Genomic DNA, 26,008 nt, shown 5'->3' on the forward strand with positions numbered 1-26,008 from the left:
TTCCAAGCTAGCTTTAACATTTGCTTCCTTCCTGCCCCCTGCTTTGACAACAGCCTTTTCTACCTGCTCTCAAGGAGCCTAACAGTGTAGTAAAAGGACGGAATTTAAATTAAAAAAGAAAGGTAGCTGGGCGGTGGTGGTGGTGCACGCCTTTAATCCCAGCACTTGGGAGACTGAGGTGGGTGGATCTCTGTTTGAGGCCAGCCTGGTCTACAGAGTGGGTTCCAGGACAGCAAGACTGCTTCACAGAGAAACCCTGTCTGAAAAACAAAACAAAACAAAACAAAAAAACCCAGAGGGCGGGCCTGCAGCAGTAATGGGCCCAGATCTAAAGAGGTCTCCAGTGTTAGGTTCCTGTTGCTGTGACAAATACCTGAGAGAGCGAGCTTCAGAGCAGGAAGGATTAAGCAAAGCTGGTGACAAAGGCCTCTTGAGCATCAGGAGTTCCAAGTCACCCTTATTTGCAAGGGTGGTTCAAGGCAAGCCTGGGTTTTGAGTCTGTCTAGAAACAAACAAAAACAGAAACAAAGAAGAAAGGTTTATTTTGCCTCAGTTTCTGATCATGCTTGGTTCCGTTGTTATGGGCTTGTGGTAAATCAGAACAAGATGGCATCAGAAGAGCATGTGGAGAGCTGCTTGTCTCAAGGTGCTCAAGCAGAACAGGACTAGACCAGGGACATGCTCTACCTTTCAGGGCACACCCCCATTGACCTACACCCTCCAACCAGGCCCCAACTCTTGTGTCCCACAGCCTTCCAATAATTTTATCAGGTTATGAAGCCATTGGTGGATAGATCCATTTATCAGGTCAGAGCCCTCACAATGACCTCTCAATGACTCAATGATTGGATCTACCAGTGGAGATTAAGTGTTGTTTTTTACTTTTTTAGGGGCCAGCCACCCAACTCCCAAGTAAATTCACACACAGATGGAGGCTTATTGTTACTTATAAATGCCCGGCCTTAGCTTGGCTTAGTTTGTAGCCAGCTTTCCTTAACTTAAATTATCCCATCTACCTTTTCCCTCTGGGCTTTTCCCTTACTTCTGTAAATCTTACTCTTACTCCGTGGCTTGCTGTGTAGCTGGATGGCTGGCCACTAGAGTCCTCCTCCTTTTCTGGCTGCTAGATTTCTCCTTTTATTTATTCTCTCTGCTTGCCAGCCTCCCCATCCTTTCTCCTGCCTTGCTATTGGCCAGTTCTTTATTAGACCATCAGGTATTTTACTCAGGTACAGTACACAGCATCACATAGTTAAACAAATGCAACATAAACAAAAGTAACACACCTTAAAATAATATTCTACTACAACTAAGCTTTCAAATACAGGACACTGTTGAGGGATACTTTAATATCCAAACTATAAGATCTTTTCCTTTTTGAGTCCATTCCCTGTCAGATTATTTTTTTCCAGACAGGGTTTCTCTGTGTAGTTTTGGCGCCTTTCCTGGAACTCACTCTGTAGCCCAAGCTGGTCTCAAACTCACAGAGATCTGCCCGTCTCTGCCTGCCGCATGCTGGGATTAAAGGTGTGTGCCACTACCACCTGGCCTCTGTCAGATTTTAAATAGGCCATTGAAACATGCATGCCTTTTTCTTTTTTCTTTTTCAAGACAGGGTCTTACTATGTAGCTCTGCTGTCCTGGAACTCACTATGTAGACCAGAGCTCACAGAGATCCACCTGCCTCTGCCTCCTAAGTGCTGAGATTTAAAGGTATGCATCACTATGCCCAGTGCATGTCTCCTTTTTTTTTTTTTTTTTGGTTTTTCGAGACAGGGTTTCTCTGTGTAGCTTTGCGCCTTTCCTGGAACTCACTTGGTAGTCCAGGCTGGCCTCGAACTCACAGAGATCTGCCTGGCTCTGCCTCCCGAGTGCTGGGATTAAAGGCGTGCGCCACCACCGCCCGGCGCATGTCTCCTTTTAAACATAACCGCCAGGCTATTTCAAAACAGCTTTACACACTTTCCATAGATTGAAAGAAGAAAGTGTTTGAATGCAATGTTATTTCTAATAGAATTTGCTGTGCATCCAGAGAGTTTTTGTCTCTAGACTGTGATGTTTGCAGGAAGAAATGATGAATTGAATGTGACTGGCATAGCTTGTGAGTCCTTGCTAAGACCATACTTCCTGATCAAGTTCCCCTTTCTTTATTCTTTTCTTCCAGCACAGTTATATGAAAACCATGGTGGGCATCCAACAGTCACACAGAAAATAGTCTCCTCAATAGCTTGAAGACCAGCAACTCTAATATGTCCTAAGGAAGCTGCTAAACCACGTGCTCAGAGCTCCAGCCACTCACTCTGCTGCAAGCTGGGACCAAACCCAGAGAACATACAATTGCCTGCCTGCCTGCCTACCTGCCTGCCTGCCTGCCTGCTAGGATGAACATCCTCCAAAGGACACCCTTGCTTGTCTCCACAGAATACTTTCGGTTTTAATTTGCGACCAAATGTAAAATCAAGATAAAATTACTTTCTAGTTTGGACTTTAAGTATTATTCCAAAAACTTGTATTTCCTGTCTGAAAGGACATCTTCATTATGTACAGGTTGTGGCTAAAACTTAGTCCTAGTGTTTGCCTAGCAAGCATTACACCTGAGATTCGGTCCCTAGCAACTCTCTCTCTCTCTCTCTCTCTCTCTCTCTCTCTCTCTCTCTCTCTCTTTCTCACACACACACACACACACACACACACACACCCCAGACACATACATGGGATGGGAGGAGGACTGGGAGTGTAGCTCAGTAGTATAATACTTGCCTAGCATTCATGAAACTCTTCCAACACCACCAAAAAGAAAAAGAATGGCTAATATTGTAGCTAGGCATGGCAGGACAGGCCTGTAGTCCCAGCACTTGGGTTGCGGTGACAGGAGGATCAGTAGTTCAGAGTCATCTTCAGCTACATATCTAGTTCAAGGTCAGTTTGGACTATATGAACCCCCCTCAAACAAACAAAAACTAAAAGCCACTTGAGCCTTAGTTGGAAATCAAAGCAGTAATCTAGGCTCCTGGCAACCTCTTCCCTCTCTTCAGTGGTCATCCTGAGATGAGCTTGGTGTGAAAATACTTAAATTCTCTCAACCCATCCTTTTCCCTTGGCAACCAGGAGAGGATCAGGTAACAGTTAAGTGACCTACAAAAGGGAGAGGCAGAACTGGGTTCCTGTGCCCAGGATTGCCTGACCTTAGATCCTACACCTTTCCAGCCAAGCACACGTGGAATAGGTGTTGCAGCTTCTCTGACTTGCCTCCTTCCTTCTCTTTCTCGGTGTGTGACTACAGATAAGAACAAGTGAAGGTGACTAGGTCACCCTGGACAGGAACAGGGATCACCCCAGCAGGGTTGAGCAGGGAAGAGGAAACTACTCCTAAGTCAAGTCCTCAGGCTCTGGGGCTTGTGTCCTTGGGGATGGTACCATAGGGAAAGAGCTCCTGTTTCGCTCAGGACAAACACAGGCCCTCTGGGGGCTTCCCAGCTGACCAGTGCACCTTGGGGCTGAGAAACACAGTCTCTGCTGAGTGAGATGTTTTTGGAACTTCCATGCAATCTTTCTTCCTGATATTGTGGGCCAAGGCTTTGACCTTGAACATGGTAGGACAGCAGTCCTCCATCTGATATCCTTGAATGCCCAGGATGATAGAGCCTACAGTGGAATTCTGTGGAAGCCCTGTCAAGGGAAGCAGTGAGAGAAAATATTCCAGATCACACCTCAGAGGTAACTTCAGGCCCTGGGATACGAGGACGGCATGAGCTGTGACAGAGGACATGGCTAAGTGAGGAAGAGTGCTTGCTCTTGCAAGCATGAGGACCCAAGTTTGAATTCCCTATATATGCATAAAAAGCATGGCTGCACGCATGTCAATCTCAGCACTGGGGGCAGAGCCAAGAGGATCCTGAGAGTTTGCTGGCCACCCAACATATCCTAAACAGTGGCCTTCCTGTTCGTGAGAGACAATCATTATCTGGGGGAAGGATTAGGTAGAGAGGTAGGAAAGAAGTGGGTAGGAAGTAGCCTCCCACTCAATTCCAGTTCAACGCTAGACTCACATAGAATGACCTTTTGTCTTCCCAGAGCCTTAGTCAGGTTCCCGTTTGGGTCAGAACTCTGGCCTGGGTGCATAGGAAAAATATGCCATTTGGGAAGAAAGTACCACCCAGTGATGTCTTAGAACACATTTAATTACTTGACACATGTGTTGCATCAGTCAGTATATATTCATTTGTATATTAGTCGATATATTAGCTCAAAGTCTTTATATTGGCTGTGGCTATAGTTCAGTGGTAGGGGCTGCTTAGTGTTCTAGTTTCACTCTGTTGCTGTGATAAAACATTTGGACCAGAAGCAACCTAGGGGAGGAAATGGCTTATACTTCCAGGACACAATCCATCATGTAGGAAAATCAGAGCAGAAATTATGCTAGCTTCCTTATATAGCCCCAGACCAGCCACCTAGGTATGTGCTGCCCACAGTGGGCGAGGAGGCCATCCTCCATTTATAAGATAATTCCCCACAGACCAATCTCAGCTAGTCAATTCCTCAACTGAGGCTTTTCCTCTCGGGTGACTCTAGGCTAAGTCAAGTTGACAAAGCTAACTAGGACACCGAGCACATACGAGGCACTGGGTTCAATTTGCAGCACTGGGAGGGAAAACAGTTTTGGAGAACGTGCTCAGGATCAACTGGTGCTGCCCTATTCTAAATGTTTTCCCAGCTCTTCACCAAACCCTAGGACATACCTGTGTGGGATGACGCTTTGGCTTTCTTTCCTTTTTCATAAGACCCTAACTTTAGGGGCAACTAGTAGCCACCCTGAGGTCTGCTGGGATGGATGTGGTCTGGGCCAATGGGAGATGCTAGAAGCAATTCTCAAGTTTTTTATGGTACTCAGCACTCTAGGAGTGGGAACAGGGTTCATGTTGGGGATTGGGGACTCCCCACCCCCACCCCCGAGCTGAGGACCGAACCCAGGGCCTTGTGCTTGCTAGGCAAGTACTCTACCACGGACTTAAATCCCCAACCCCGACTTTTTTCCTTTAAACACATTGGAGGGCTTTTGGTTTAAAAGCATGGGATTACAGGGGATGGTAGCTCATGCCTTTAATCCTAGCACTCAGGAAGCAGAAGCAGGTGTATCTCTGAGTTTAAGGCCTGCCTGGTCTACAAAGTGAGACCCAGTCTTTTAAAAAAAGGAAAAGTATCCAATAAGCTAAAAAGTATTTACTGCTTTGGTCAGGAAGCCAATCACAGCAAATATGGAACCTGAGGTAGGAGGATAGGGAATTTTAAGGCAAGTCTGGGCTGAAAAGAAAAAAAAGATATCCAAATCAGGGTCTAATATAGCACAGGCTGGCCCCAATCTCTGTAGCTGAGGATGACCTTGATGCCCCTGCTCTCTACCAGGATGTATTCCAAGGCTGCATTTTCTTTGAATTTAAACTGTGTGTGGTGGTACATACTTGTAATCCTAGTACTTGGAGGCTGAGGCCAACCTGAGATGTGCACAGCAAACCAGACACCAGAGAATCCTGAATACTGTCTCAAAGATGCTGCCTGAAAAGTTTGAATCAAAGAGCCATGGGCCTTACAATTTCCACTGACCCCCATGGTTTGACATGCTTTTACTCCACTGGGTTCTAACCCGACTAATGTTACCATCACCCTGGCAAGTACTGCTCTTCTGTCCCCTGCTAAAGAACTGCTTACTTTGTTTTTAAGGAAACTGGCACACCTCATTTTAGGTTCCTCTCAACTTATAGTTTCCACCTAAAATAGCCTATTCTAATGCCAATGTGGCTGCCAATGGCTTGTGTGGCATTTAAGGCAAAGCATTCCAAATCTATTCAAAATTTAAGAGTTGGGCGTGGTGGCACAGAGAGGCTGAGGCAGGGGGACTTTAAGCTCAAGGCAAACCTGGGATACATATTGAATCTGTCTTAAAAAAAAAAAGCCTTAGAGATACCTTACTGTTTAATGAGAGGCATTGTACAAACAGGTTCACAATATTATCTGTGTGGTAGATACACTCCTATTGTATACACAAGGCAGTAGAAACCAGAGAAATAGCCATGCTCAGTGTCATATGGCTAGAAATTACCTGGTATTGGTTTCATAGTGCCAGAAGTTATTCATTGGACTGTAATAACCTAAAATGTGTTGACATCTGTTAAAGTTTAGGGTTTCATGGACTGGGGATGTTTCTCAGTTGGTGGAGTGTTAGTCTAGTATTCAGCAAGCCTGGAGTTCAATCCCAAGCACCATATAAACTGGTTGTGGTGATTCATGCCTGTAATCTCAGCACTGAGTGGTAGATGCAGAAGAATGAGAAATTCAAGTCATCATTGGCTACACACAGAGGTCAAGGCCAGCTGGGATGCACAAAACCCTGTCTCAAAAAAAAAACATACAAAGAAGTCAAGAAAAAGAGGAAGCTCAGGGTTTCACAAGCACCTCCTTTCCTCTTTGATCAGTGAATCTGTTCACATTTAAACTTTCCTCTGCAGCAGCAGGTGTGCGGTCTGGCACCAGGGATCCCATCATCAGGGAGGCTGGGGCAGAAGGATTCTGAGTTTAAGGTGAGCCTAGGGTACGCAGCAAGTTCCAGTGCCACAAGTGAAAACTCAAGAACCAAAGCAAAACAAAATGGCTGTGGGAGATTGAAACCTAGAGAGTTTGGTGGACCTTGAACCTCCATGATATGCCTAAAGTTACCAGGAAAAAAAAATTAACCTCTACATGAAATGATAGAAAGAAAATAGATACTGCTAGTCTACATACAAGTTAAAAAAAAAAACATTTTAGGAGCCTGTGAGATGACTCAGTCAATAAAAACACTTGCTGCCTAGACTTATGAGTAAGTTACATCCCTGGGACCCACACCGTGGGAGGAGAGAATGGACTCGCTAACCTTGTCCTCTGGTCTCCACACATGTGCATGTGTGTGCCTCAACACACACCATACATACACAATTTTAAAAATACATTTTAAAAGCTAGAATCCCAGCACTCAAGAGGGTGTACATTCAAGTGTTCAAGGAAAGTCTAAACTATAGAAGACCCTGTCTAAACAACATCAACAACATGGCAAAGTTAGCCAGTGAAGGATTTCTGTTAGATCATATTTCAATTTATTGGTAAATCCAATTAAAAAATTAGTGGCTAAAATATTCCACAAAGACTTGAACTCTCTATTAACTGCCAGTTTCGTGATAAGCAACTGCTATACATTCAGCGTCGTTTAGCTAATAGTTTCCTGCGCATTCCTGCTTCTCCTTCCAGAAACAAGAAGCTCGTAGTTTCACGTTATCTAACTTTCTTTTTTTGTTTTTCTTTTTTGCAAGAAGGTAATTAATAACCTTTTCCCCAGGCACTGCCTCCGAGGCCTTAAGAACAAACATAGCCTTTCAGACTTTGGGGGTGTGGGCAGAATACTGCGGAGAAGAGGAAGGTAGGAGGTGGCGGGACACGGTGGTGGGGGCGGCGGGAGCAGACCAGGCGGGAGGCTGGCAGGAGGAGGGCGTATCCGAGAAGCCCGGCCCGAGAAGCGTCCCCAGCTTAGCTTGGCTTCGGTTCGCGTTGAGAGCGGGATGAAGAGGCAAGGGAGAAGAAATACAGGGGCGAGAGCGGCAGCTGCGCTACCTCGCAGCCTGGAGGCCGGGCTCTCCGAGGGCTCCCGGGCTTCGGGTGGTGGAGGGCTCCGAGGGCCTCGGCCGGCTTCCCCGACGTCGGCCCTGCAGCTCCGGGACCCGCCTACAACACTCAGCCCTGGGCCTTATTGTTCCGGGAAGCCGCAGGCTAGGCCCGGCCCGGCCCGCGGGTTGCACCCGCCCCTGCCAGGGTCGGCGGGCTGGGGCTGGCGCGCCGACTGGCGGCCGGTGGGCTGCCTGTGCGTGTCTCTTTAAGGGGCTGGGCCTGCGAGGCTGCAGGGCGGGCGGGGTGCGCGGTGCTCCCGGAGTGTGTGAGGGAGAGAGCGGCGGGCGGTTGCCGGAGGGAGGGAGGGAGTGAGCGGGCGAGCCAGCCAGCCAGCGACGCGGGCCGCCCCTGCCGCCGCCGCGATCGGACCAGCGGCCTCCTCCCCTCCGGTCCCCTCCCCCGCCTCGGCCTGCCGCGGGGAGGGGGCTAGCGTCGCCGCCTCCAGCTGCTCCTCATGAAGCAGCTGCCGTCGCAGCCGCCACCGAAGATGGGGGATTTCTACGATCCCGAGCACCCGACCCCTGAGTAAGTCTCAGGTCCGCGGCCTCCCGCTGCCGTTGGTCGCTTCAGCCGAGGGCGGCGCGTCCTCACCGGTGGCGGCGCGCGGAGTAACGGGCCCTGGGCGGCTTCGCGCCGTCGTGGTGGGGAGCAGGCCGGGCGCAGCCACTTCAGGCCACCTGGCTTGGCCTCGGCTGCCCGGGCGGTTGGGCCTGGCGCGGATACCGCTGCGACGCGAGCAGCGGCAGTTGGGGCGGCCCGGTGGGGGAGGGGCGGCCCCTGCCGTTGCCGCGTCCTCAGTCGGCCAGCCCAGGGCTCGGCGCTCCCCGCGGCTCCTCCGGGACACTCGGCGGCGCCCCGGGCTTCTGTTGCAAACCACGGTGCATAGTCCAAGGCGCCGCTGAGGCCAAAGTCGGTTATAGGACGCCGCGAGTACAGGCCGAGAATCCCCGGGCTCGGGTGGAAGCTCGGCCCGTCGCCCGGCCTACGGGTGACGGCAACTCCGACCGGAAGGGCCTAGCGCGCGTCTCCCCGCTGCGGTCCGCGGAGGGGCCCCGCGTTGCACTCTTGGTTTTGATTTTCTTTTTTTTTTCCTTTTTGGGCACTCGACCCTGGCCCAGTAGTGCTATGAGCTTCACAGTCTGCACCTTTGGCACTTGGGTTTTGTAATGGTGGCGAGGTTTGTCTGGTCTCGTTGTTAAGGTGACACCAGTTTTGTTTTTTGTTTTTACCTGAAAGTGAAAACCTGACAAACGTTTCTTTTCTCGATTATGAGGCATGAACACTTTGGCATACTATTCCTTAGGTAACAGAATCTTACCTACAAGGATGACTTTTTTGCTGCGTGTGAAGATTTAGTTAAGAGACCCAGAAATCTCTTTGCATATTCTTATCTAAAGAAGATAGTGTTCTTGTAAAGCGAAATACAGTTTTGTCCAAAATGTAGTTTCTTTTCAGTTAGGACATTTTTGTGTTTCTCTTGGACAGTACCTGGTAGCACAGCAAGCTTCCATTCCCGTCAGATTTGGTGGTATACACCTGTAATACCACCTGAGCTAGCATTGTGGGCAACCTTCGCTGCTTACCGAAGATGACCTCAACAACAAAAGTAAACAGAAAGCTTCCACTGGAGAGTCTGGAGTCAGTTCCTTCCCTAAGCCCTCACAAGATCGTTTTTGTTATTTTTAGAGAAATGGTCTCATTCTGTTGCCCAGGCTGATCTTAAATTTACAGTGTAGCCCAGGCTGGCCTTGAACCTGGGGATCCTCCCTCTTCAGCCTCCTGACCGCTGGGATTACAGGTGCTGGCCACTAACCGACCTGAAAACCATTGTTCACCTCCATTCGCTCCTGTTGATGTCTACAACTTAAGGGCACACAAAATTCATTTCAAAGTTAACGTTTATAGGGATTTCTAGTGAAACTTAAACTTTTATAACTGAAGTATAACACATACATTCTTTGAAACCTTAGCCAAAATTTTTAACCTTGGTTCAGAAATATCTGGATCTTCCATGATAGTTTTTTGGTATTGTAACACAAAAGTTATTTTGTTGGAGTGTTGGTTATCTCCACACAAAAAGCAAAACCCTTATGTTGCCTTAAGAAAAAAGTATAAAATTTTATTGGGAGAATTTTGATGGTCCAGTTCCCAACATAAGAACAGCCTGAGTAGTTTCATCTTGCTTACTTTTAAGCTTGCAGAGACCCTTCTGCCTGCTGCCCTCTGGCTTTTTAGTTACAGCCTGCGCTTTGTAGAGATAGGCTTGATACATAGATCACCTCTCTGCACACACAGTCTTTATGTGGTCTTTTTTTTTTTTTTTTTTTTTTTTAAATTATTTATTTATTTTATGTGCATTAGTGTTTTGCCTGCATGTGTGTCTGTGTGAGGGTATCAGATCTTGGAGTTACAAACAGTTGTGAGCTGCCATATGGGTACTGGGAATTGAACCCAGGTCGTCTGGAAAAGCAGTCAGTGCGCTTAACCACTGAGCCATCTCCCCAGCCCTTATGTGGTCTTAATAAAACAAAATCCATCTCTTTCTTGCAGTCATGAACCAGCATGGCTTTATCCTTTTCTGGGTTCTTGGCTTTGGATTAACATTTTAATTAGAATGTTTGGATTTACTGTACACTCAGTCCAGTAGCAAAGTTCTGTTATAGGGGTTTGAGACTTGAAAAATCTCAAAAGGAATTTGTATAATTCAATCAGTGTTGACTGCTTCCCTTGTACAAAGTAGCATGCTAGCCCCAGGAAAGGTGCAGAGCCTTCCAGTGACTGTCCAGGTTTCGTGGTGAAGTCTAAAAGCTGATAGGATTATATCCTTTTTTTAATTGGAGGAAAACATTTTTCATAATATGTGGAAAAATGGGTCTGAAGTGTATCTTTACTGTGCAAGTGAGGAATAATGTTTATTGTTTTTCACAGTCTCGGGATTTTATTGCTTTTCTGGCTTTACTGCTTCAGAGTTTTTAATAGTGATGAGTAAGTTCTGATACATGTGTATTTTTTTCCTGTTTATTAACCTGTATAGGTTATAAAATGTTTTCTTAATACTGGACTGAAGATGTTGGTAGGCATCTTGAACAATATCACCTGTTTTACATCTGAAGAAAATGAGGCCTGGCCAAGAAATGAGAAGTGAGTGATAGCAGACCATGTGAGGAAGTCGTGCTTCAAACTGGGAGGAAGCAAGGTTAAAGGACGCATTTCAGAGCCAGACAGACCTGCACTGGAACGCTAATTTAACCTGGGACAAATGACTTCTCTTTAAATTTGGGTTTCCAGCCGGGCGGTGGTGGCGCACGCCTTTAATCCCAGCACTCGGGAGGCAGAGCCAGGCGGATCTCTGTGAGTTCGAGGCCAGCCTGGTCTCCAAAGCGAGTTCCAGGAAAGGCGCAAAGCTACACAGAGAAACCCTGTCTCGAAAAACCAAAAAAAAAAAAAAAAAAAAAAAAAAAAAAAAAAAAAAAAAAAAAAAAAAAAAAAAAAGAAAATTTGGGTTTCCTATGTGGGGAGTGGTTAGCCTAGTGGTGGCAGCTTCCCAGGGCTTTGGAGGAGATTACATGAGATAATGAGTGAATAGCTCTTGGCTTAGAGTGTGGTGTGTGCAAGCCAGGTTACTAGGGAAAATTGAGAGGTGTGATTTAAGATAAAAGGTGAAATTGACTGAAGTTGAGGGGAAACATGGTTGTGAAGAGGCAAGTCATTCCCTTTCAGACTTGGGATAGTTTGAAATGGTTCTTTGAAAAGGGGAAGTTGAGGTGACATGTAAATTTGCTTTGATTAGCGTTTGAGTTGGGACCTGGTGGTCTATATCTGTCTTCTACTCACTCTTTAATCAGATGCATGTGTGTGGGTGTTGACTTTTCTTACAGTATAAATGACATTGTATTCAGGTGAAATGGCTATATTCATTTGAGTAACTACATTAGGTGTCCATTATAGTGTAGGGGTAGCTAGTGAGGGCAAGGCTCATCCCATCAGTCTTCAAGGACCTGTCATAAAGGAGACACATGATAAAAAGCGGAGTTTTGCTTTTTTTTTAAACACAGGCCTATCTTTACTAAAGGTTGGTATTGTAGAGCAACAAAAATTTGTCCTTGTGAAGTTTGCATTCCAATGAGGTCAATAAACAGTTATGCAGAATGAGCAAAGGTAAAATGTTTTAGGAAATCCTATAGAACGTGAGTGATTTGTTATTGTTAAAGGAGAGATAGTATAAAATGGGGTAAACTGGTAAGCATCCTTGAGAGAGTAATACTTAGAGATATAAAGGGCGCTGGTGGCTCGAACCTTTAATCTCAGCATTTGGGAGGCAGAGGTGGGTTCAAGGCCAGCCTGGTCTACAGAGCCAGTTCCAAGGACGGGCAGGGCTACGCAGAAACCCTGTCTCAGAAAAAACAAAGTGTGTGAGTGTGTATGTATGTATGTATGTAGTGGGGAGTTGTAGGTGGGGTGGCAGGGCAGTAACCATTATAACTCAAGTAGAGGTAATAACGAGCTGAGGAAACATTCCAAGCTCTTCTCAGTGTGGCCAGAACTGAATGAGAAAGAAATTGACAGTCAATAGGTTCACAGTAGGCTGAGTGCAGGTTTCTTAAAGCTTTGTAGAGCCATTCTAAGGATTTGGCTGGGTCTTTTTTGTTTGATTTTGGTTTTTTGAGAGGAACCCAGGCTGGCTTTGAATTCTTGAGCTCCAATGATCTTCCTGCCTCAGCCTCCTGAGCATCTGGGACTGCATGTGCACCCTGCTGTGAGTTTTAATCAGAGGAATGATATGATTTGCTTTCAGCTTCAGAAGGATCATTTGTAGAATTGCAGAGAGGAACAGAGTGGAAGCCTGAAGACTTGTAAAGAAGCTAGTAATCCAGAAGAGAGTTGCTGGTGGCTTATACCAAGGTAGTATCTGAAATAGATGAATGCTCAATGTATGTTGAGGATTAAATATGATTTGTTGACACATGTGGCATGTGAGAGAAGTTAAGGATGATTCTAAGGTTTTTGGTCTGTCAGTTGGAAATTTGCCCTCCACTAAGTTAGGGATGATGTAGAAAGAGCGAGTTGGGATTAGTAGTTCTTTTTTAGGTGTAGTAAATTAGAGATGCTTGTTAAGACATTTAGGTTGGATTGTTAAGCAAGTCTGGTGTTCAGGGAAAGGTCTAAGCTGGAGATAAATTTGTAGTCCTCTATTTAGGTAGTGTACAAAGCCACCAGACTGGATGAGATTACCAAGACATTCACTGTAGAAAAATAAAGACCAGAAATTCTTCTTGGTTTAGTTTAGATAAAATCTTAGTATGTAGTTAAGGCTAGTGTGAATTCCATGGTTCTTGTGCCTCTGTGTCCTAAGTGCTGAGAATATAGATGTGACACCATGAGGCAGGGAATGCTCTTTTGAAGCTCCACTGTGAAGATTTAGTGTATGAGCCTCTTTTGTTGTTTTTTTTTGCTGATGAGACAGGATCTCACTGATACCTCCTGGTGACCTTCAACTCCTGCCTTGACCTTCTAAGGGATAGGATTACAAGTGTGTACCATCAATAGGCCTGTTGGTACAGACTAGTAATCCTACTAGTGACTGGTAGTCTTAAGGCAGGAGGATCAAATATTCAAGCATGGTTGGGTTCCTGAGTTAATTCAAGGCCAAGTTAGCAATTTAGTAAGACGATGTCTTAAAGAAATAATAATAATAACGCTGGTGATAGAGTTCAGTGGTTGAACACTTGGATGGCATGCATGAGGTCCTGGATTCAAACCCCAGTACTGTAGCGAGTGGAGGGGGAAGTGTATACCACTGTGTCCAGTACGATTTTTTGAGACAGGGTCTCATCATTGTAGCCTTGGCTGGCCTGGAACTTACTGTGTAGACCAGGCTGGGTCCATACTCACAGAAATCTGCCTGCTTCTGCCTCCTGAATGCTAGATTAAAGGCCACTATACCTGGCAATTTATTATTATTATTGTTGTTTAGTCAAGGTCTCTGTAGAGTTTTGGAACTCACTCTGTAGAACAGGCTGTCCTTGAACTCAGAGATCCTCCTGCCTCTGCCTCTTAAGTGCTGGGATTAAAGGCGTGCGCTACCACTGTCTGGCGTGATTTATTCTTAATAACCCCAGTATTTGCTGCTGTTCCATGAGTCTTGTCACTTGTGCTGAAGATAGACTAGTCATGGTGAATGACAGATAGCAAAAGATGGCCAACTTGGGTTAGGGACTTGCTGAGCAACTTATCATTTCTGTTAATTCATTCAGTCCAGCTAGAAAACAGTACCTTAAACAAGAAGATAAAATAACAAAAACTAGAATATTAGATAGTACCTTACGTTATAGGGCACTAAAAACTATTGTAAAACATAGAGGGAGAGTTTATATCTAGAATCATCAACAATCAGGTTTAGATTTCTTTTTGAGAAAATCTGGCTTGTGTGTTTCATTTTGTTTTTTGTTTGGTTTTGTTGTTTTTCGAGACAGGGTTTCTCTGTGTAGCTTTGGTACCTGTCCTGGATCTTGCTCTGTAGACCAGGCTGGCCTCGAACTCAAGAGATTTGCCTGCCTCTGCCTCCTGAGTGCTGGGATTAAAGGCGTGTGCCACTGCTGCCAGGCATCATTTTGTTTTTGAGACAAGATTTTGCTGTGTAGTCTATCCTGGCCTGGAAATTGTTATCTTACTACATTATCCCCTAGAGTGCTGGGGCTGGGATTATAGACATGCACATCTCAGGTTATAATAGTATAACATTTTTTTAGACTTTCCCAATTCTTCTGACTCAAATTAACAAATACTTGCATTATAGACATGAGCCGTTATACTATAATTTTAGCCTAGATTAACCACCAGTAATGGAAATTTTGCCATTTGTATTACTTTCCCCTAATTTGTGTGTGTGTATGTGTATGAAAATGAGTGAGTAATCTGTGTGTCTGTGAGGTGGGCATGTGAATGTCGTGCTGAATGTGTGGAGGTCAGAGAACCACTGTTGGGCATTAGTTCTCTCCTTGTAACTTGACTTCTAGGGATCACACTGAGGTGGTGAGCCTTGCTTTTTACCTGGTGGACCATTTTACCAGCCTCTCGGTTTTTTTGAAATTTTTTTTAGCTGAGCTGTTAGACATCATGACATCAGGATCCTTCTTTTTTTTTTTTTTTGTTTTTTTGTTTTTGTTTTTTCGAGACAGGGTTTCTCTGTGTAGCTTTGCGCCTTTTCCTGGAACTCACTTGGTAGCCCAGGCTGGCCTCGAACTCACGGAGATCCGCCTGGCTCTGCCTCCCGAGTGCTGGGATTAAAGGCGTGCGCCACCACCGCCCGGCAAGGATCCTTCTTTTTTTAATATATGACTTTAAGGCATTCCCTTCGCACATTCAGGTAACTTAATATTTATAACTATACTTTTTTTTTTAATCTCTGAGTATATTTGTATTTAAATTTTGGAGGTAGTTTACTATATTTGCTAAACACAAATGAGGCATTTAAAAAACAATAAGGTTTGGTAGTCCTTTGTTTCATTTTGGTCAGGCATAGTGGCTACTTAGTGGCTTTTCCAGCTGAGTAAGTAAATTGGTTATTTAAATTGAATTCTAAAGTTGATGTGAGTCTCTAAATCTGCCTTTTATTTTAGAGTGCTTTTTCTGTCAAATGCTAACATCTTGCTAGTTAAAATAGCTTTGGGATGATGTGGGTGTTGATAAGAATATAATTGTGCAAACAGGCCTGATAGAAGGGCTGCTTACTGGGAACACTGCTGTGGGCTTGCAAGAATTTGGAGCAAGTGGTAGTTTCTGACTATAGCTCTTGCTACTGCCCACTTCCTTGACAAGTTTAGTTAGACTTTCTCTCTCTTTTTTTCCAGAGCTGAGGACCAAACCCAGGGCCTTGCACTTTCTAGGCAAGCACTCTACCACTGAGCTAAATCCCCAACCCCTAGACTTTCTCTTTAGGAAGGGTTATATAGTGATCCTAAATGTTCTTTGTGAAACATGATGTAACTTTCACTTTGAGTCTTTTGTCTGATATTTGGCTTTTTTTTTTTTTTTTTTTTTTTTTTTTTTGGTTTTTCGAGACAGGGTTTCTCTGTGTAGCTTTGCGCCTTTTCTGGAACTTGCTTTGGAGACCAGGCTGGCCTCGAACTCACAGAGATCCGCCTGGCTCTGCCTCCCGAGTGCTGGGATTAAAGGTGTGCGCCACCATCGCCCGGCTTTTTTTTTGGTTTTTTGAGACAGGGTTTCTCTGTGTAGCTTTGTGCCTTTCCTGCATCTATCTCTGTAGACCAGGCTGGCCTCAAACTCACAGAGATCTGCCTGCCTCTGCCTCCCAAGTGCTGGGATTAAAGGCGTGCGCCACTGCCGCCCGGCTGATATTTGGCTTCTTGGTGATAGTTATTAATTGTATACTGTCTTTGAGTAGTCTGACAACACCAGGTTTGACAGATAAGAATGTCAAATAGGGCCCGGCGGTGGTGGCACACGCCTTTAATCACAGCACTCGGAGGCAGAGGCAGGCAGATCTCCGTGAGTTCGAGGCCAGCCTGGTCTACAAAGTGAGTTCCAGGAAAGGCGCAAAGCTACACAGAGAAACCCTGTCTCAAAAAAAACAAAGTAATAATAATAAGAAGAATGTCAAATAGAACAAATATTTATTAAGTATATAATGGCTACAGAAACCCTTCCTATGGAAACCCATTCTTCTATTCTTCAGCATGTACAGAGGCTTGTGTTAATTTTACTTTGTATGTGTGTGTACCTATATACCTCTGGAGGTCATTTTGGGAGTTATTCTCTTGTACCACGTGAGTCCCAGGTGTCGAAATTAGATTGTCAGACTTGGGGGCAAGTGCCTTTACCTGCTGAGCCATCTCACTGGTGCCAGTTTTGTTTTGTTTTCCTAGATAGGGTGGGTTTCCTTTATGTAGCCCTGGCTGTCCTGAAACTTCCTCTGTAGACCAAGCTGGTCTGCCTCTGCCTCCCTCCATGGCTGGCTGGCCTTGATTTTTTTTTTTCCAATTGTCTGGTTAAAAATATGACTGCCATTAATTTATCTATTCCCAGGGCAGCTATATGAATTCTAAAACATAAACTACATATTTTATAGTACTGCTTCTGTGCTAAAAGTATAGTTGGGTTATCTATAGAGGTGAATTTTATTAACATACAATAAAGTACCTACTTAGAAATGGGTACAAATGTCGGGTTGGAGAGAGGGCTCAACAGTTGAGAACACTGGCTGCTCTTGCAGAGGACCCGGGTTCAATTCCCAGCACCCACATGAAGCTCACAACTGTGTGTGGCTCCAGTTCCAGGGGAATTGACGCTCTAACACAGACATACTTGCAGACAAAACACCGATGCACATAAAATAAAAAATAAATTAAAAAGCACACACAATTTTAATTCTAACACTCAAGAGGCAGAGACAGGCAGATCTCTGTGGGTTCAAAGCCAACCTGGTCTGCAGAGTGAGTTCCAGGACAGCCAGGGATACACAGAGGAACCTTGTGGGGCGGGGAGTGGGGGGGGGGGGAGAAAGAAAGAAATTGGTAAAAAAAAAAAATGTACTTCAAAAGTTCCTTTAAAGTAACCAAAATAGGTGTACTCTATGGTAACTTTACCAGGCCCATTAAAAAACAAAACTTATATTATGCAATAACATAGGAAGCAAATTGTGCAATTATAAACAATATTGCTTATTATACATATGATGTATATTGCACATTAGCAATAGTTTATGTAAGAAATAATGTTACTAGCTGATATAAACATTGTAATAGTGGTGACTGAGCAGAAAAGACTTTCTTGAATTACAATATTGGTCAGGTGCTTTAGAATAATAGTGTAACTATTAAGGAGAACCTAATGTTCTTTGTTGAAGTATTTTTTTCTTTGCATTAAAGAGGATACTGGTGTGGCACTAGATAATGAGATTAAAAGCCATGATAGCATATTTTTCAGCTGAACACATGCTTGCTGGAAATTTTTTTGTTAGCTGTGTGTTTTTCTGACATGCATTCACTGCTTAAGCGTTTTTGTTTTCAATATTTTCTGCATGAGTGAAGATTTTATTTTTAGTTATAAATGTGTGTGTGTGTGTGTGTGTGTGTGTGTGTGTGTGTGTGTGTGTGTGTGTGTGTGTGTGTATGTACATGAATTCAGGGACCAGCAATGTCAGATCCCCTGGAACTGGTATCTCAGGCAGTTGGGAGCCATTCTTGTGGTGTTGGGAACTGAACTCAGGCCCTCTGCAAGAGCAGCCATCTTCACAGCCCTATGTAAGTATTTTAAAATACATGTTTATATATGTGTATGGTTTTATAAGTTTTTATTTTTAAAATTTTATTTCATAGGTGAGAACCAAGCTTGGGGCCTCATATCCATTTAGCACTCTATAACTGAGCTACATCCCCAGTTTTTGTTTCTGGTTTTTTTTTTTTTTTTTTTTTTTGGTTTTTGGAGACAGAACCATCTGTAATTCTAGTTCCAGAGGATCCAACACCCTCTTTTGGCTTCCAAGGGCACCAGGCACTCACATGATTCACGTATATACAGACAAGCAAAACATACATATAAAAATTTTAAAATTTAGACATTGAAAATAATTGAGCCACTGAATAGCTATGTTTTGATTGTAGTGGTGGTTACACATATCTACATGGGATGAAATTACATAGAATTGTGTTTATACACAGAAGTGAATTTGTGTTCTGTGTTTAAAAAAAATAGTGACAAGATTTCATCTAGTGAGCAGTAATGTATTGGCCTGTGGGCTTGATTATTAATAAATGTAGGTGTGCTTGTCTACTGTGGGTGGCATCAGTTTGGGCAGGTGGTCTGGACTATTATAAGAAAGCTAAGCTTGAGTCTGCAAGCAAAACAGCAAACAGTGTTTTTCCATGGTTTCTGCTTGAGTTCCTGCCCTGACTTCCCAGGATGTTAACTGAATAAACTCTTCCCTTAAGTTGCTTTTGGTCAGTGTTTTATCACAGCGACAAAAATGACACTAGCGCTTGGACCGCTGTCAGGTCCCTGATTTCATATTGTACTGAAGCTGTGTGGTTACTGTGCAGGGGAGTTGGGTAGAGTCCAAGAATACTGTTTTTTGTAACTTCCTATGACTAATTATTTCCTAATAAAAATCTTCAAAGAATGCAAATCTGATCATTGGTCAAGGTCACATTGTTGTAAAAGTTTCTAAACTCTTTCTAAGTCTATTTCACTGTGTGATAAGCAGCAAGTCAACTGGCCCAGGCCTGAAGCCCAGTAGATATATTGCTCTTCCCTTTGTTACTGCTCATACCTATACCATTCTTCTCTACTTCTGTCTCTCATCTCTTACCCAGTCTGCAGTTCTTGTTTGTCCAAAATTACTTATTGTGTATCTAATTTGTGCCAAAATCCTGAGGATATAGGGAATGAGCAAGATGTGTTTATTTGAATAGAGGAGACTAGTGTAATCAAAGAATTTTTAGATATTTCTAACAGAAATCACGAACAGCTCGCATTTACTGAACATTTTATGTCAATGCTGTGAGGAGGGTGTTAGACACATTCTCTTTGTAGTAAACACACTATTGCTGTCAGTTTTAAACATCTCTTCTGTAGCCTGTTTTTTTGGGAATAACTTAGTTAAAAATGTTTGAATTTATTCAAATTTAGTCTGACTTTTTTTTTTATAATTAAACTTTTTTGTTCTGTTTCTGTTTTAGAGTCTCATGTAGTCTAGGCTGACTTCCAACTTACTGTCCACCTGAAGATGACCTTATCCTTCTGCCTCTGCCCCCTGTGCTGAGATGACAGGCATGCATGACTATAGCTGAAGTTTTTCTTTCATGAAGTAGGGTCTTGCGTACTATATCTCAGTCTGGCTTTGAAATGGTTGTTCTCCACCTCTTCCACCTGAGTTGCTGGGATTATAGGCTGGCCTACAAGGTAGTTTGTTTTTTGAGGGGTAGTGGGGATGGTAGAGGGAGTTCAGACAGGGTTTGTCTCTGTAGTCCTGGAACTCCTCTTGTACAATCAGGCTGGCCTTGAACTCACAGAGATCCACTTGCCTCTGCCTCCCAAGTGCTGGGATTAAAGGCGTGTGCCACTGCCACCCGGCCCACTTTTTGTTTTTTAAGATATTTTAGAGCAACCCAGATATTTTTCTTCCTCCTCTCCCTTCTTCCCTCTTTCCCTTTATTTTAGACTGTCTGAAGTCTTAGGCTGGCCTCAAACTCTATCCTCCTGCCCCAGCTTTCCAAGTGTTGGTTTACTGGTGTGTATTACCATACTCAGCTTTTAGAATAATTTTTTAAAATAAATTATTTTTACTTTATATGTATTGATGTTTTGCCTGCATGTATGTCTGTGTGAGGGTGTCAGATCTTGGAGTTTGAGACAGTTGTGAGTTCCCCTATGGGTGCTGGGAATTGAACCCGGGTCCTCTGGAAGAGCAGTTAGTGCTCTTAACCTCTGAGCCATCTCTCCAGCTCTAAGAATCGTTTTTTATTAAAACCAAACAAACAGGTATTGATGAAGGAAAGAGGTCTTTGTGTTTAAAGTTAGTAGTGTTACAGATTTACTTTCATTGTTTTTATTTTGAAGGTGGGTGTGTTTTTTGTTTTGTTTGTTGTAGTAGGGGTGAGGGGATCAAAACCACGGCTGTGCAAGTTAGACCAGCACTGAGCTACATTTTTGTCATGTTGGCGGGAAATTTTTTATTATTGTTATTATTATTTTGTTTTTTGAGACAGAGTTTCTCTGTGTAGCCTTGGCTCTCCTGAAACTGACTCTGTAGACCTGGCTGGCCTCAGAGAGCTGCCTGCCTCTGCTTCCCCAGTGCTAGGAATCAAGGTGTGCACTCCCACTGCCCAGCCTGGAGATTTTTACAGCTATATTTATTGTTCCTTAGTACTTTTGAGTATTTGCCTGCAAGTATGTACGTGTACCTCATGCATATCTGGTACGTACAGAAGCCCTGAGAGAGCATCGGGTTCCCAGGAAGGAGTTACAGTGGTTTTGTAAACTGTCATATGGGTGCTAGGAACTAATCCTTGAAGGTAGGGTTTTAAAAGCTCATTTATGGTGGATCATGGTAGTGCAGGCCTTTGATCCCAACACTAGGGAGGCAGAGGCATGCAGATCTTGAGTTTGAGATCTGTCTGGTCTATATAGGGTGTTCCAGGCAAGCCTGGGCTACACAGTGAGACTGTGTCTCAAAAGATTGCTAATTTGTATAAGTGTCTTTAACAATTGGAAAGAGTTGACTGACCATCACTTATTTTTGTCCTCCTGTTTAATGCAGCTCAGGTTAAGCAAAATAGGACTGGAAGACTACATAATGTACTCAGTCTGGTAAAAGTACCGGGCAGGTATAGTTTGTGCGTTAAATAGATAAGCTTCAGTCCTTCAGTCTGGTTATAATAGTCATTTATCTCAGACTTGTGGTACTGGTTGTGTTTGTTGTATTGATTACTTGGTAGTCATGAGAGCATATATGTGTATGAGTATCTTATTACCATCTTAAGTATTTAGTATCACGGTTTTAATCTCAAGAGATTTTGGGAAGGATATGTAGATTTATAGTTTTCTCTGAGAAGATAGATGTAATTTTAGTTGTATGGGTTTTATAATTTTTTTTCCCTGTGGTGCATGTGTTGTTGTTGTTGTTTTCTATTTCAATTTATGTTTATGGGTGTTTTGCCTGCACGTATGCTTATGCACCACATGTGCGCAGTGTCTTTGGAGGCCAGAAGATGATGTCAGCTACTCTGTGACTTGAGTTAGAGACAGTTGTGACCTGCCTTATGGGTGCTGGCCAGGAATTGGACCCTGCAAGAGCAGCCAGTGCTCTTAGTTCTTTTTTCCAGTTCCAATGTATGTTTTTAAAATGATGAACATTAAAGTGTTCTAACCTTTGTTTTGAGGCAGGGTCTTTTTTAATTTTATTTTATTTTATTTTATTTTGGTTTTTCGAGACAGGATTTCTCTGTGTAGCTTTGTGCCTTTCCTGGGACTCACTTGGTAGCCCAGGCTGGCCTCAAAGTCACAGAGATCCGCCTGGCTCTGCCTCCCGAATGCTGGGATTAAAGGCGTGCGCCACCACCGCCCGGCGAGGCAGGGTCTTATGTAGCACAGATTGGCTTTGAACTTATGTAATTGAATATGATATGTAATTGAATTTCTGATGCTCTGTGACTCTACTACTCAAGTGCTAGGATTACGGGCATGCACTACCATACCTCGTTTATTCAGTTCTGGCAATTAAGCCCGGTGTTTTATGTATGTTAGACAAGCACTCTTAACTGAGCTGTATATTCCCTAGCCTTCTTCTCTGCCCCATCCCCCTTTTTGAGTCTGTGTGTTTTATAGCCTAGGCTAGTTTTAGTTTTGAATTTTGTAATCACAGATGGCCTTGAACTTGTGATCCTTCTGCTTCTCCCTCCCAAGTGTTAGGATTATAGGTGTATAGAACCATATCTGGGTGGTTTGTTTGAGGTCAGAGTCTTACTGATGTTGTGTAGTCACTCCTACCTCAACATTCTAAGTGACTGGGACTACAGGCACATGGCACAGGGCCTAGACTTTATTTTGAAATTTGACTCTGTCTTCATTTGTTTGTAGTCCCTCTTCCTTAAAAAGAATTTCACTGTTTTTGTTGTTATTATTATTATTGTGTGTGTGGGCAAGTGGAGGGTGTTATGTGAGGTGCCAATTGGGCCTGTACCTGCCATGATCTGCATATGGTTAGAGGACACCTGTGGAGTCTGTTCTTTCCGCCCTCCTCTATGTGGGTTCCCGGCTCTTAAAGCAGGCACCTTCATCTGTTGAACCATCTTTCAAGACCACTTCCCCCCATGCAAGACCCCCCCCCCCATGCTTTTCGGTGATAATGTAATTGATAGACGTTTTTTGATGCCAACTGTATTTAGATTAAGGAACAAAACAAAATACATAATGGCTTGTATAGTAGAGTTACAATACCTAGAAATATCGTTGTTCAAATAAAAGCCACACAGACACTCAAATGTGTCAGAAGGCTTTGTAGACCAAGATGATAATAGATTGGATTCAAGATCTTCCCTTTTGCTTGTTTGTAATTTCATCTTTTCTCTACTAACATTCCATTATTTTATTGTTTATTTATTTTTGTGGATTTTTGAGACAGGGGTTCTCTGTGTAACCCTGACTGCCCTGGAACTCACTCTGTAGATCAGGCTGGCCTCGCTTGGAGATCCACCTGCCTCTGCCTCCCAAGTGCTGGGATTAAAGGCGTGTGCCACCACCCAGCTTAGTGGTTTGTTTGTTTGTTTGTGCCACAAGTGCTGAGGAAGGAACCCAGGGCTTTGTTTATGTTAGATAATCACTTTACCACCGAGCTTCATTCTCAATTTAAAATTTTTTAAAAAAAATTGTGTGTGTGTGTGTGTGTGTGTGTGTGTGTGTGTGTGTGTGCGCGTGCGCGCGTGCGTGCGCGCAAAGAGAATGTTGAACTCTTCTGGAACTGGAGTTACAGATGGTTATTAGATGCAATGTGGGTGCTTTGCTGTTAACCGCAGAGCCATCTTTCAAGCCCATCTGCTCAGTTTTTTGACACAAGGTCTGGCTGACCTGAAGGTTGTTACATACACCAAGCTGGTCTGCAAATTTGCACAGCTCAGTTTGTCTCTGAGTGCTGGGATGGAAGGTTTGGGGCATCAACATCCATAGCGGGCTATTTTTTTTTCTTTTACCTTTTTCTTTCTTAGTTGTATGTATTTTATGTGTATGTGTGTGTACCACTTACATTCTTGGTGCTCATGGAGAACTGAAGAGGGTGTTGAATTCCCTGGAACTGGAGCACAGATGGTTGTGAGCTACCGTGTGTGCTGGGAGCTGAACCCGGGTCCTCTGTAAGAGCAACAAATGCTCTCAACTGCTGAGCCATCTCTCCATTATGAGTCGTTTTTGTTTGTGTTCCCCACCACCGCCACCTGGCCATCTTATCAATGTATCTTTATTACATGTTTTTATTTTTTGTCTTTTGTGGTATGTAGTATTCTGTCTTTTGTGGGAATTGAACCTGGGGGCCATTCACATTTGCCAAGCACTCTGACAGTATAACCTCAGTTGTTCTGTTTTGAGGCAGAACCCATGTAGCCCTTGTTGGCCTCCAGCTAATTATGATGTCCTGCTTCTGTTTCTCAAGTATTGGATCATAAAACATGCAGCACTATGCTTGCTCCTTCTCAGACCTTTTCATCCTTTTTATTTTGAGGCAGGGTCTACTAAGTTGTGCAGATGGGCTTAAAACTATATAGCCCTTGGGGTCCTTGAACTTGGATTCCTTTCGCCTCAGTGTGCTTTGTAGCTTAGATTACCAGCATTTTTTTTTTTTATCACAACTAGCCATTGCTTTGTTCTAACTTCCATAGATGCTTGTTAATGAATCAACTGAGTTACTATTTAGACCTTCATTTGGAGGGGATTTTTGTACATTTCTTTTAAGAAGTGCTTAAAGCATGTAGTTGTGCTTGAGTTTTGCTTGCCATATAGTCCACAAAGCAACATACTTGTCATCCCCTTTTGTAACTTTCCTTTTCCCATGTAGATAGTCCCCAGTATGCCTTGGTGCACTAGTGGTGCATGGCAGACTTGGTATTTGATTCTTCGTAGGAATCTGTATCTTTGTTAGAATACCAGGTGCTGAGATATATGACGTAGTGGCACTATGATGCGGAGCACGGTATATGTTGTGTGTTTAGCAAAGGGACTGATGAATAGTTACTAAATAAAAAAAAAGAGAAATTAGGACCCACCTAACCATGCGTAAAAAGGTGATTCTTTGTCAGAAACATGTTCACTGCTCCTTATTCCATTTAATTGTCGACTTCTTCTATCTTATACCTTATACTTAGGTAATAGTGAATAGTTTTTAGTTTACTTGTAGGAGCTGTTCTGTTTTAATCTTTGCCTTTTGACTTGGGTCACTCCAAAAGTACATTCTTTAAAAACTAATCCCCTTTTTGGGATTCTTTGCATTCCTTTTTTTTTTTCTTTTTAAACTGAGTTGTTGTCCACTTTACTGCCACATTGTATATATTTCAGTCCTTATAGTTACTCCTCTGGTTGGAATTGTTACTTTTGTAACAATCACTTTGTTACTTATTAGAAAATGTAACCTTCAAGGTCAGAGATCCTGCTTCAGCCACTCTTGCTTTCCAGTACCTAGCGTAGTGGTTTGTACTGTCTGCAGGAAAAAGTTGTTACAAAACTGTCAGTAGGGCAATGAAAGAAGGAAAAGGTGTATAAGTGTCAGTTTTAATGAAAAGTTTCGTTTTAAGTATTTATGATCCTTTTTATTCTTTTGCATGTTTTCTTGGCTGAATGGGAATAGAGAAGAAGAAAATGAGGTAAGTATAATTGAACTAGTTATTCAAGAAATGGCCTTTTAAAAGGTGCATTTTTAGAATCTAGATAAAAGTTGAAAATATTTAAAGTTAATTATTTTGTGAAATGAAATTAGTAGTTTTGCTCAATTTTACTTTTTGAAGTTATAATAACTCATTCCAATGAGGAATAGTATATATAGCAAGAAAATAATTTTAAACTTAAAAGATTCAAGAAATTTAGAAAGGTAACAGAAACTAGCAGTTCCAGAAACAGATTTTTATCTGTCTCTAGTAAGTTTCCATGTAAAATTTAATTTGAAAAGTAGATTCTGTTTCTTAAATATTTGAAAACTACTGCTGTATGAATAATATACTGTGTGTGTATAATGTAAAAGCTTTTATTTCCTCACTTGAAGTTACTGTATACTTTTTCTTATTTCTTTTTTGGTTTTTTCAAGACAGAGTTTCTCTATTTAGCTTTGGCTGTCCTGGAACTTGCTCTGTATACCAGCCTGGTCTCAAACTCAGGGATCTGCCTGCCTCCTCCTCCTCTAGAGTTCTGGGACCAAAGGCATGTGCCACTGCATCTAGCTTTGGAACATGCTTGACCTATTTTTTGTTGTTGTTGTTTTAAGATTTATTCATTTATTATGTATGCAGTGTTCTGTCTGCATGTATCCCTGTGCGACAGAAGAGGGCACCAGATCTCATTACAGATGGCTGTGAGCCACCATGTGGCTGCTGGGAATTGAACTCAGGACCTCTGGAAGAACAGCCAGTGCTCTTAACCACTGAGCCATCTCTCCAGCCCCTGATATTAGTTTTTAATATAGGCTTGAGGCCTGGGTGTGGTGGTGCACACCTTCAGTGCTGGAAGGCAGAAGCAAACTTATCTCTGAGTTCCTGGCCTGCCTGGGTTACATAGAGAGACCCTGTCTCAACATATATTTATATGCTTGAGTTTGTGTCTGTAG

General features: G+C 43.3%; 2 protein-coding genes across 10 annotated transcripts in view; both read left to right on the top strand.

Moving 5' to 3' along the window:
* The window catches only part of Kif9 (kinesin family member 9), a 65,177-nt gene extending 56,955 nt beyond the window's left edge, over positions 1-8,222 (top strand). For 6 of the 7 annotated variants that reach the window (XM_052721956.1, XM_052721964.1, XM_052721936.1 and 3 more), the window contains one exon: positions 2,165-2,491. In XM_052721956.1, the coding sequence (XP_052577916.1) occupies positions 2,165-2,215 (51 nt within the window). In that variant the 3' untranslated portion in view covers positions 2,216-2,491. Of the gene's footprint in view, positions 1-2,164 lie in introns of all 7 variants that reach the window. The other variant, XM_052721922.1, reaches the window with a different exon arrangement.
* Positions 8,014-26,008, top strand: part of Setd2 (SET domain containing 2, histone lysine methyltransferase) — a 109,508-nt gene continuing 91,513 nt past the window's right edge. The window contains exons 1-2 of one of the 3 annotated variants that reach the window (XM_052721912.1): positions 8,014-8,217; positions 25,040-25,055. In XM_052721912.1, coding sequence (XP_052577872.1) covers positions 8,147-8,217; positions 25,040-25,055 — 87 coding nt within the window. In that variant the 5' untranslated portion in view covers positions 8,014-8,146. Of the gene's footprint in view, positions 8,218-24,952; positions 25,056-26,008 lie in introns of those variants that run through there. The other 2 variants (XM_052721895.1, XM_052721905.1) reach the window with 2 other exon arrangements.

This window comes from Peromyscus californicus, unplaced genomic scaffold, assembly GCF_007827085.1.
Source record: "Peromyscus californicus insignis strain IS unplaced genomic scaffold, ASM782708v3 Scaffold_11__1_contigs__length_118956290, whole genome shotgun sequence".
Taxonomy (NCBI): Eukaryota; Metazoa; Chordata; class Mammalia; order Rodentia; family Cricetidae; genus Peromyscus; species Peromyscus californicus.